At 46.3% G+C, this 11,746-nt stretch overlaps 1 protein-coding gene across 1 annotated transcript; it reads left to right on the top strand.

The window, feature by feature from the left end:
• The first annotated feature begins 183 nt into the window (after positions 1-183).
• LOC146561954 (ribosomal biogenesis protein LAS1L-like) lies at positions 184-2,161 on the top strand. The gene has a single exon (XM_085293409.1). The coding sequence runs from the start codon at positions 356-358 to the stop codon at positions 1,991-1,993; it is 1,638 nt and encodes a 545-aa protein (XP_085149535.1). The 5' UTR covers positions 184-355; the 3' UTR covers positions 1,994-2,161.
• Positions 2,162-11,746: the final 9,585 nt, after the last annotated feature.

Genomic DNA, 11,746 nt, shown 5'->3' with positions numbered 1-11,746 from the left:
ACCTGGGGTGGCCAGTCTGGTTGGGGGGGTGGCCACCCCGCTGGACACGCCATTGACCATAGCCAAAGAAAGCTCGTTTATGACCAGCATCATGTAAATAAGCGCTCTGTAGAACCATCGCTCCATCCTCCAATCCAGCAGGTGGCGTCAGCGTGCCCGCAGGGTGAACGTCAGCCACAAACGAAGCCGAAGAAAACGTTAAGCTCATTTCCTGGTTGCTGTGCGACAAGCAACTGTAAAACTCGAAGCTCTGAACACGGTCCTCTGTCATATAAATCTGCGAGTGGTCTCTGCGTGAGGCGAGCGGCTTTTCCCGGTGAGTGAGAGATTGAGCGTGAGGTCCGGAGCGCGCACAATGAATAAAAAGGGCTCTGAGAAAACACGCCATGTGGTAGCCTGGCTTAACAAAGCGGAGTGGGATCAGGTTCGGGACTACCTTTACTCGATGGACTCCTCTCTGCAGAGGTTTGCGTTAGAGAGGATATCGGCTTGGAGGGCCAGGTGCGCTAATAGTTTTCCCGTGGCCGTGGACTGCACAGCAGACCTCGTGCGCTGCCAGGTGCGGGACCGGTCCGGACAGCTTACCGGAGATGACTTGACCCTGATGTACGGGACGGCCCTGGTAAGATTTGTTAATCTTATCACGGATCGCCAGCAGGGGAGAAAGGCCCGGCCGCTGAGGCAACTGGCTGGAAACTTGAACATCCCCGAGTGGGTGGTGGATCTGAGGCACGAAATCACGCATGGGACTCTTCCTTCTTTGAAATGGTGCCGAAAGGGATGTAAGGTGGCCCTGGAGTGGCTCCAGCAGGAGTTTTGGTCCAGACAGCTGGGAGGAGGCCCCGATGAGCAGCTCGTTGCCAGGCAGAAAGAAGTGGATGCCTGCAGAAACGCTCGGGAGCTGCTGATCTCTTTTCAGAAGGACCAGTACCAAGCTTTTGATGATGGGTCTCCTGAAGACAAGGGGAAGAGCTTGTGGCAGGCCCCCTTAGCAGACATGAGTTGGTTGCTGGGTGAGATCAAGCAGTTTGCACTGGGGTCCAGGGAGCTGTTGATTGATGTGCTGCTGGAAGACGGTTTTCTTGTTCCTACCATGGAGCAGCTGGAAGCATTAGGCTGTGCAACATCTGACAGTGCCAGTCCCACTGAGCCCAGAGTCCCACAAACCTTCCTGCGCTTTTGGCTGCCCCTGCTAAAGATGCTTAACTCTTCGTCTTTCATTCACCTCTTCCTGGAGAAGCTCTTTGTGGAACTGAAGCTGCTCAGCAAAGAGCCCAACGGTCACAGGTGTTTCTATATTTCTGCATGGATTTCAGAAGTCTTCCTCTGCAACAACAACAAATTTGAATATCATTTTGAGACAAAGTTGCAGAAGAAAGCCAGAATGAAGGACAGGATTTTCATCAACCGCATCAAGCTGAGGTGGCAGCAGCTTCTCTCTGCATGTCTGGATGCCCCCTGCATCAGCACACCTCACCTGATCCAGCTAGTCCTGGATGACATGGAGCATCCCCCCCCTCAGGAAACCAGAGAGAAGCTGTTCCAGCTCTGCTCCATCTACACACAGACAGAGCGCTCAGAGGCCAGCACACCTCTGCAGCAGCAGCAGCCCATATATACTGTGAGTATGCTGCTGGACCAGATGCAACACTCCTCACCGATGGACTCGGAGAGAAGTGAGGAGCGCAAATGGGCAGACGTGCAGGCTGAAAGAGCACTTGCCCTCAGAGGTTCTCCGTGGCAGGTGTGCACTGATAATGTCACATGGAAGAACTATGACCTTGGTAAAGTTCCTGGACAGTCGGACGACCCGTCGTGCCTCATGGTGGACAATTATTCGATAATGACTGTGTTTGACCAGCCAGTGGAGCTGGAGAGCAGCGCGACACGTAGCAGCATCCCCGGGGCCTCGGCTCCAGCCCGGCCAGCTGAGGGCCTCCTCTGGAGCAACAGCGAGCTCAACAAACTGAAATGTGGACTGAAGCTTTTTTAAGTTACTTGTGTTATTTTTGTTACTTGTGTTATTTTTTGTTTTATGTTAAATGGTAAATGTTTTATGTTAAGCACAAGATTGTTGTTGTTGTTGTCATTCCAGCCTCCGCTGACTCTTGTTGTGCTAGAAGCAGTTTTGAAGCAAAAATACAATATTCAGAAGACAAAATGTTGTGGAATTTTAACCATGAGCACAGTGCAGGTTCAGCAGTTGTGATTGTTTCTGTCCAGTCGAGCTCGTTAACTAAACATGTTGGCAGAAGCAGAAATAAAACTTTCAGAAGACAAAATGTTCTGATTTAAAGAAGGACCAAAGGAAGGAAAGCATAGGTTTTGATTAAGTCTGATAAACTAGAATTATAAGGTATTGTTACATTAAAAGGAGCAAAATGAAATAAAAAGGCTATATCAAAAACAGGTTATAACATAGGAAATGTGAGGTTTTAAAATGAAGTTAGTGTCAGCGTTTTAAGAGAGTGGTAAAATGATGAGTAACGTTGAAGAATATATATAAATACAAGTCTATAAGTCAAGAACATAATTAGGATAAGGCTTTTGATTAAAGAGTCCCAACTATGATAAGTTAGGGAGATGCAGGAAAAGGTGTTTTGTTTCCTTTGCAGAAGATCTCGGCGACCACAGGGGGTGAGGATCCTGGAGGCCCGAGGCCGGATGGACCACAAGAGAGGGTCAGAGCGAGGACACAATGTATTGCGACCTCTGGTGTACCAGAGGTCGAGAGAGGGAGTGTGGAGCAGGGAAATTATTTTACTGCTATTGTTAAATAATCGTCATCGTCACCATTGCATTAATAATATAATCTGCAGCATTGATATTGCATTCAGAGGTTTAAACAGTGTGTGTCTTTCAGAAAGACTAAGTTGCAGAAAGTTTGCATTAATGAAAGCAGAGTCTAAGTTATTCTGAGGAGCAGGTTAGACGAGGCTATTTGATGAGCCTCTGGTCTGGTGGAAGGTCAGAAGTGCAACGGGTGAGATGAGAGAGCATTTGAGGACGACATATACACACACACACTTAGTTAGAGAGAATCATTTATAGGTGAGAGGTTAGTTATGTTTACTCGCAACTGTGAAAGAGGAACAGTTTCTTGTTGTCTCGGCAAGAAAGAGGAAATACCTGGTGTGAATACGTATGAATGGACGGTGACTGGACGGACGAACTGAACTAAGGTTGGACCAACTGGACACTGAGGTAAAGACTGGACTAAGGCTAAGCACATGACTGATGACTGTTCTGTTTTAAGTTCATTTTCATGACATAGATTGGATCATGAGTGGGGAAAACTGAGCATTTTTAGTTTTGTACATTATTTTGACACATGAAATGTGTCAAAATAAAGGGGGGATTTAAGGTTTAAGTTGAAATGGGTTTAGGATCATTTTAGGACTTTTGGGGTGTTTGATGATTTAGATATGGTAAAACTGAGGCAGACATTGTTATTTTCATGTTTAAGTTGAAGGATTAAAATGAACTGAATCCTGGTTAGAAGATAAACTCTTTACACACATAAAGAGCATTTAGATTAAGTAAAGTTAATATAAAGGATAGAGCCCAGAACATGATATCTTGAACCAACTTTGAATAATTAAGGGAACATTAGATGAACACAGTAGATTAGTGAGGTGTACCAGAGAGAGGCTTTTTGTTTTCTATCCTTTACAGGAGAACATTCCAGTAACACAGCGACCACAGGGGTGGCAAGAATCTCCAGTTTCGCAAACAAGTCACATCTGGATTACACGCTGTGGACAGGGCGACCCCGGAGGCAAAGGTGGTGTGGCTGAAGGTGCTCAAACGCAAGTGGAAGGAGCCACGCTGGACTGGTCCATACGAGGTCGTTGCCAGGACAACTACAGCAGTCCAACTGAAAGGGAAGGGCGACACCTGGTATCACTGGTCGCAGTGTGCACCAGCACATGAGAGCTTGGTTGAGGAAGAGGCTTCAACCAACACAGGTGTCAACAAACAGAGGCAGAATAAACCCTCTCACCTGTGCAACAGGCCATTCAGTAGTCCACCTGGAAGGCTGAAGAAAGAAGAGCAGCAGCGGAGAAGGTCGTCACGCCATCAGAAAGGGGCAGTGATAAGTTAAAGGCTCCACAAAGAGGGGGGTTTCAGTCCAGAATCTAAAATCTATATAACAAGTCTAGAATACAAAGTTTATATAACATGATGCAAACAACCGAATCAGAGACACGTAATGGGAAGAAACGTATTAAAATGTTCCTTACAACTACATGTGTATTATATGCGATAATAGTAACCATGGCTCTGTTGTCTTTTGTCTGTATTTTGCAAGGCACTCCGGACCCCTTGTCTGAACACGGAGGCCAGTCCAGCCCAGCAGTTCCTGAGACTGTAGGTCCTAAAACAGGATCGCTAGAAAGACAAAAGCGCGAGGGGTCAGGTAAAGGTGATGAATGTCTCAGCAGAAATAATGGCATAGAGTTGAACTATGTTAAAGGGTCTACCAGCTCATTCATGTTAGATTTGTGTGACGTCATTAAATGTACAGGAGCCAGTAGTAGATGGAAAGTGTCAGACAACAGTGGGACCATTTATGCCAAAACAAGATAACTATGCATGTTTTAAGTTCTCTACTGATAATGAAAAGTACAAGGTGGGAGAGATCGATCCAACTTGGTGTGCCGTCACACTTCAGGGACGAACCACCAACAATGTAAGCGGCCCTAGCACGGTAATTGGAACCTGGGCAGGAAGTGGGCTCTATTATTATTGTGGGGAAAATACTCTGTTGGTTCATGTTCCTATAGGAAGCGTAGGGACATGTGCGATGGTGCGATTAGGAGCTCCACTCATGCTGATTGGGAATCAGGTAAAGGCTATTCCACAACGCAACACACGTACTCTAGCCGCCAGACGTCTTTTTTTTTTATTTTTTTTTTTATTTTTTATTTTTATAAATGACATCAGAAACAGCAGTAAGTGACATTACGTGATGGCAGAGCTTCAGTTCATCCTTTGTCTTTTTTTTTTTTTTTTTTTTTATAAATAGGACAGGGGGAATGAATGAGAGAAAGAGGGGGAGAGAAAGAAAGAAAACCAAAGGGGAGAAGAGACGGTGAGAGGGGGGGGGAAGAGAGAGAGAGAAAAAAAAAAAAAAGAACTCCTGGGTCACCTGTATGGAGAAAAAAAAAAAAACCAAACAAAAAAAACAAACAGAGGAGACAGCAAACAACAAAGAGCAACATAATAATAGAGAAAACAAAGCACCATCACAATAAACTAGCTAGTCATAGATATCAATATTTACTAAATAATAAACGATATTGTGCAGCACGCAAGATAGACAGCGCACAGTGTGCTTTGAGGCAGCAGCCAAGAAAGCTTTAGTCCGCGTCTGTGAATACCCATGTGTGCATACCTGTGTGGATCAGCATGCTTGCATTCCAAAGGTTTCTCCATGTAATGATCTGCTAGGGAGTGTGGGGGGGCCACAGCCCCGTCCTCCAGGGTGTGAAGCGGGTATGGAGGAGATCAAAACTCCAGACATCCAGAGGCCCCCAGAACACAAGAGACCATGGAAGACCAACAGAGGGGCAGCCGCGCCACTGTTCCAGTAAGAGCTGAGGAGAGTCCCAGATGAGGGTTCACTCAGCAGCCGCGGAGCAGAAGTCAGGGGGAGTTGCAGTGACGCGCCCGTGAGCTCCGCCGGCCCCCAGCTGTGCCTGAGTGACCGAGCCCCAGGCCGAGAGGCCGGGGGCACCCCACCTCCAAAGGGGCCCGAGCGAGCCCCAGGCCCCGACAAGCGGCCGCCAAGGAGTGAGCCGGTGTGTACCCGGACGCCCACCCCCAGACACAAAGAACCACCAACACACCGACACCTGAGGGAGTCCGCCACCGGCAGGGGAAGTGGTGGTGGGTGGAGATAGGCCTCCAAACCTTGGAGGGCCTGAGGTGTCCCCAGAGAGGTGGCGTCTGATACCCAACCTGACATATAGACACAGACATACAGGCACCCACAGACACAAACATCCATTCCCACCCTCATGCTCTCATATGCACTCACTCCACACTCAACCAACGTGGAGACAGACATAAAGAGACGCTGTATACACAATCACACTCCCCAAGCGTACTCTACAAACCGGGTCTAGGTACCCTTGCCCCTGGAGGGGGGAATTGCACCCAGACCCAGGTGGTGTTACCCTTTTCCCTGCGGTGGGGAGAGGCAGACCGCCCCGACTCCGCAGCAGCAGGGAGGCCCCACACCCCAGACCGCAGTCGGACGGCCAACTCCACCTAGCCCTCCCGCTCCAGCAGGCCGCAGAGAATGGGGGTGAGAGAAGACTCCAAACCTCCCTCCACCCGCTCATTGTAGTGTTGATGCATGTGTGTTCTAAGGTGTAATTAAAACCCAGGAGGGCATGGAGCTACCTGCCAAGGAGCAGCAGGTAAGCGCATGGTCCCTCCTGCTAGCCCTCAATGACTAAGTGTATTTAAAATTGAGAGGTGGGCAACGACGTCAGGGGTGAGGTATACACCCTGATGGTAATTTGGACTCCGTGATTGTGCCCACCCCCAAGATCCTATATGTATGTGTAATGAGAGTGTGAATAATGTGAATGTCTAAGTTGTGGGATAAAATTGAGGCAGAGGCAGCCAGAAGGGGACGGGGGGGGTAGCCTCCTCTGCACCCTGGTGACATACCCCTACTCCAAGGCCCTGCATGTGTGGGTGGTTGTGGAGGAGCGGGAAGAGGGAGGCAGCTGGAGATGGGGAGGGAAGGAAGGGAGGGGCAGGTAACCCCTCCCTGGGGCCAGCTCCCCCGCTGACCCCAGTAGGCACTCCCACCCTCCGCGACCCGCCAGGGAAGGGGGGCCCAGGCCCATCAGACCGGGGCCCAGTGCAGTAGCGCCCTCCGGCTCCACAGAGCCCTGGACAGTCCACCCAACCCCACCACAGAGAAAACTGCACCCACCCCACCATCCACACATCTTCCAGACTACATAAGACGGTAAACGCCCAGGCTGAGATCTTCCTCCACCTCTCCTGTATCTCCCCCTCCTGCAGAGAGTTCCTGAAGAGAAGAAAGCTCCTGCAAGATGTGACCATCCCCCCCACCAGTCGAAGAGCCCCCCAGGCGGCTCGACGCACCGGCGGCACCCTGCTCCAGGGCCGGGCCCCCATGCACCCACCCGCCCACAACCCCGGCAGCACACCAACCAGGACCCAAGCCCCCGAGGCCCGGCCCGGGCCCCAGCCCAGAGACGGGGCCGCCAGACGTCTGAGACATGTTTTGGTCAAAAGAGGGACCCAAGGTACACATGCTTATGATCCTCGCCTGAACTCGCCTAGGGGAGTTCCAGACGAATATAAGCTGGTGAATCCGATAGCTGCAGGATTTGAGAGTATATTCCTTTGGGTAACACCTAATAAGAATGTTGACCGCATTAACTATGTTCATTACAATCTGCTGAGACTTTCTAACCTAACCAGGGACGCCATGATGGGGTTCGCAGAACAATTGGGTCCAAGTTCTCTGATGGGAGTTCAAAATAGGATGGCGCTTGACATGTTATTGGCAGAGAGGGGAGGTGTGTGCTCGATGTTTGGAGATATGTGCTGCACGTATATCCCCAATAATACTGCCCCAGGTGGCTCAGTAACCCGAGCTCTGCAGGGCCTGAAAACTTTGTCTAAAACCATGCATGAGCACTCAGGGGCCTGTTCTTCGTACCGCGCTAAGTGAGTTAGCTGGATGAGATTGTTGACGATTTCGCGTGATCCTGGATCGTTCGGTTCCCCGAAGCCCATCCGGGACTTGCTGTCATAGCAACAGAGCCGTAAGCGTAAACCTGCTGGGGAGCAGGTTTACTTTATGTAAACAGGATTAGATCGCGGCCACGCAGGTATGTCCGCGTCATTCATACGAAAGCAACAGCGATATTCCACCACTGTTTCACCATAAATAAATAACATCAATGTAACTAAAGATAATGCAGCACTTGATCCTTTTATTGATTTCACACAGATACATACAGGTCATTCCCTAAAAAAGGGAAATGTACTATTAACATTCTATTACATGTATGTGATTATTACAGATGTAATTCATATTTCAGAGTAGTAATTGTAAATTACTTCGTGTAATCAAGATGAGAGACCACGGCTATAAAAGCGAAGGTGGATTTGGGAAGTCTGTCGCAGTCATATCCTGTCCGTTTACGCGAGCAACCCATTGCGGAAGGTGCAAGATTGATAAGGAGAGTCCTCAGAATTCAGCGTATATTGCGGGACAGACAGGATCCTTTAGCTCAGCGTGACAGTGTGCTCATAGAGAGATATCGATTTTCCCGTGAGGGTATTATTTACTTAACCAACTTGTTGACGAGGGGGTGCAGGACCACCACCTGTCTTTTTTTGCTCTGCCCTTTTCTTGGTTGCTGTTATGAACAAACAAACAGAGTATTCCAGGGTCTCTTTCCAAGAGACGACAAGCAATATAAGTGATAAATACTACCAATCTCTAGAATATTCTTATATTTCACTTTTACTTGTTCCCATGTTCTAGTGGGTCCTGTTGTGGCTCTAATGTGAAAGGGGATATAATATAACATATTATAATATAATATAATATAATGTGATGTACCCTTGTTTGCACGAATTGAACTTTTGTCCATCTGTCACCCTGTATTTTTGAACTGTATTGACGTAGGTGTGATATGTTATCCTATAAAACCAGAACCCAGTGTATTTTTGTCAGAGCAACCCATTCTGTATGCTGACGGTTGGTTGTTCTCCTGTGATAATAAAACTCATCGTTTGATTGCACTTTTCCGGAGCCTCCGTTGTTTTTTGTCTGGTCTGAAGTTGATCGATTTCGCAACAGTATGCACAAATATGACCCAAGATGGGACTCGCCAACCTGGATTGACTCAATAGGAGTTCCCAGGGGAGTTCCAGATGAGTATAAGTTAGTTAATCAGATAGCGGCCGGCTTTGAAAGTGTGTTTCTATGGATAACTCCGAATAAAAATGTCGATCGCATTAACTATGTCCATTATAATGTGTTGAGACTCTCTAATCTCACTAGGGACGCGGTAGAAGGCCTTGCGGAACAATTAGGCCCGACGTCGTTAATGGGAATCCAGAATCGAATGGCCCTGGACATGTTGTTGGCTGAGAAAGGTGGTGTCTGTGCCATGTTTGGGGACATGTGTTGCACGTTCATACCCAACAATACTGCACCAGACGGTACGGTTACTAGGGCGCTTGAGAGTCTGAAAATGTTATCTAAAACCATGCATGAGCAATCAGGTGTGAACACTGGACCGGGAGACTGGTTCACGTCTGTCTTTGGGCAATGGAAGAGTGTTGTTATGTCTGCCATGTTTTCTTTTGTTGTTTTTCTTGTCATATTGATGATTGGATGTTGTCTCATCCCTCTGGTCCGGCGGCTTTTAGTAAAGATGCTGGAGAGAGCCCTGAGCTCAGGCTCAGCAGGTTCAGCTGCGCCGGAGTCCATGATGCCTTTGAGGGAGATTGTAGGCTGGACGGAGGAGTGAGACAAATCCTGGTGTAAGAGGAGGAGTTGTCAAGAAAAACATGTAATTTCACTGCCATTATTTCATTATTATTTCATTAGTCTGCATCACTTAGTATCAGTTGATCATCACCATTATCATGTATCATTTATCATTTAGTAAATCTGCTTAATCTTGTATTCCAGAGCACGCAGAATAAGACACATTCCTCTGTAATATTCTATTATGCAAAAACCACCAGCATCTCTGTGGCTCCAGGCGGCCCAAAGTAAAGTCAGATGAGGACAGCGACCTTTTGTTGGCCTGGACAGACAATCTCACAAACTGCACACTCGGACACACAATTGTTTAGACCAGATGTTTTCCCTCATCCATATCTGGGAACATAAAGCCTGAGAAAGTGTTAGGTTTCTGAGAAGCTGAGTTCTAGGAAATGTTCTGACGTCATATTAGGCTATAAAGCTTTCTGTAACGAGCAGAGAAGATCGAAGACCGGCTTCCCACACTGTATAACTGTGTGTGTTTAATAAATCACTTTTTGGACACTTCTGGGGACTCTGTCTGTGCTTATTTTTCCTTCCAAATAAAAAGAACCTTTACAAAAGAACTGTGCATTTCGTGTTGTTAAGACTGTTTCATCTGGGACCATTTTGCAATCTAACGCAAGCTTAATTAAGGATTCTGTTTGTTTTATTCCTTCTAAGCCCAAATGAATTTCTTGTGAATCTGTCTACTGTGAGCCTGGTGATTTTGTTACTGATGCCTGACTGCCAACTGTATAAAACAAAAAACTACACACAATATTCGAAGCACATAGCGCACAGTCGTAAATTCACCCTAATTTTGGTATGATCTGAGCTCAGGCACTGGGTGACTGAGCATAGCACTTACGCATGTGAGCGAGGGGGGAGAAACTGCTGCAGGAGAAGCGTAGACAGGCAGACAGAGGAGAGCTTAAGTTTGACCAGGTACCAAAGCAAATCATTCATACTGTACAAATAATGTAAATATGACGGTGTATCACAAAAGATTGATATCAAACTGATCACTTGACCCATATTACGTTACTTGCTCTTGGAGTGAATCAACAAATGGGGAAATGAAAATCCGAACAACAACAATGATGTTTTTTTAGAGAGTCTTAGCTTACATGTGTGTTTATTTCATATTTTCAGTTGTTTCCCTCCACGGCTAAACAAAGCACTGTAATCGGTTTCAGTTATGTACTGATGAACACAACAATTGACATAAGTGGCTTCTTTCAAAGAAAAAACTCAGGTAGATTTTATTTTATATATTATGCTTTGTATGTTGTTCAGTATATTTCTATGCAAAACAAGAGGAATTTCAATACACAGCAGTATATTCACAGCTGAAACCAGATATTTACATACACTTTAGGGAAAAAACATAAAAACATTTTTTTTTTCTGTTAAACATCAATTTAGAGTGAACTTGCAACTAGAAGATCACTGGCTGCTCTCTGCCCAGCATGGAGGTCACTGCAAACTCTCGGTACCTCAGCAGAGCTGGCAATATCATCAAGGACTACTCTCACCCCAGCAACCAACTGTTTGAACTATTACCGTCAGGCCGACGGTACAGGTCACATAAAACCAGGACAAACAGATTCAGGGATAGCTTCTTTCCCAGAGCTATCACCGTAGTAAATAAGAACAAAAACAATTGAACCTATTCCATACCGTCACTGTCATTATATTATGCTGCTATTCATACTGTCATTATATTAATGCTGCTATCCTGTATATATTGTACAAACTATTGTTTGAGTACTTACGATTGTTTTTTTGTACTTTTTATATTTTACATTTATATTTATTATTGAAACTTGCACCAAGGGAGTGGCACTCCAATTTCGTTGTACTCTGTACAATGACAATAAAGGCTATTCTAACTTGTTTTGTTTTAGATAAATAAATATTGAAATATCTTTTGAATTAGTTAAATGTCAGAATATATATAGAGAGAGAGCTGTCTATTATTTATCACTTTCATCAAATTTAGGAGTACATATACACTAAGTTTATTGTTAATTAAGAAGAAAACTGCAGATGATTGCATTCTGATCTTAAGCAGCCTCTGATAGGTTAGTAGAGTCGGATTTTTTAGTAGAGTCCTCTGTCCTCTGCTGGATGTGTTGGAGAACACTTTCAGCCCTCTGAGGACTGCATACCACTGCCTGAGCCAAGCCAATGTGCCACTAA

The sequence above is a fragment of the Mchenga conophoros genome, linkage group LG12, assembly GCF_057382185.1.
Source record: "Mchenga conophoros isolate Kocher_MC1m ecotype Shallow Benthic linkage group LG12, M_conophoros_male_GT1.1, whole genome shotgun sequence".
Classification (NCBI taxonomy): domain Eukaryota; kingdom Metazoa; phylum Chordata; class Actinopteri; order Cichliformes; family Cichlidae; genus Mchenga; species Mchenga conophoros.
This window is presented reverse-complemented; position numbering and strand designations above follow the sequence as displayed.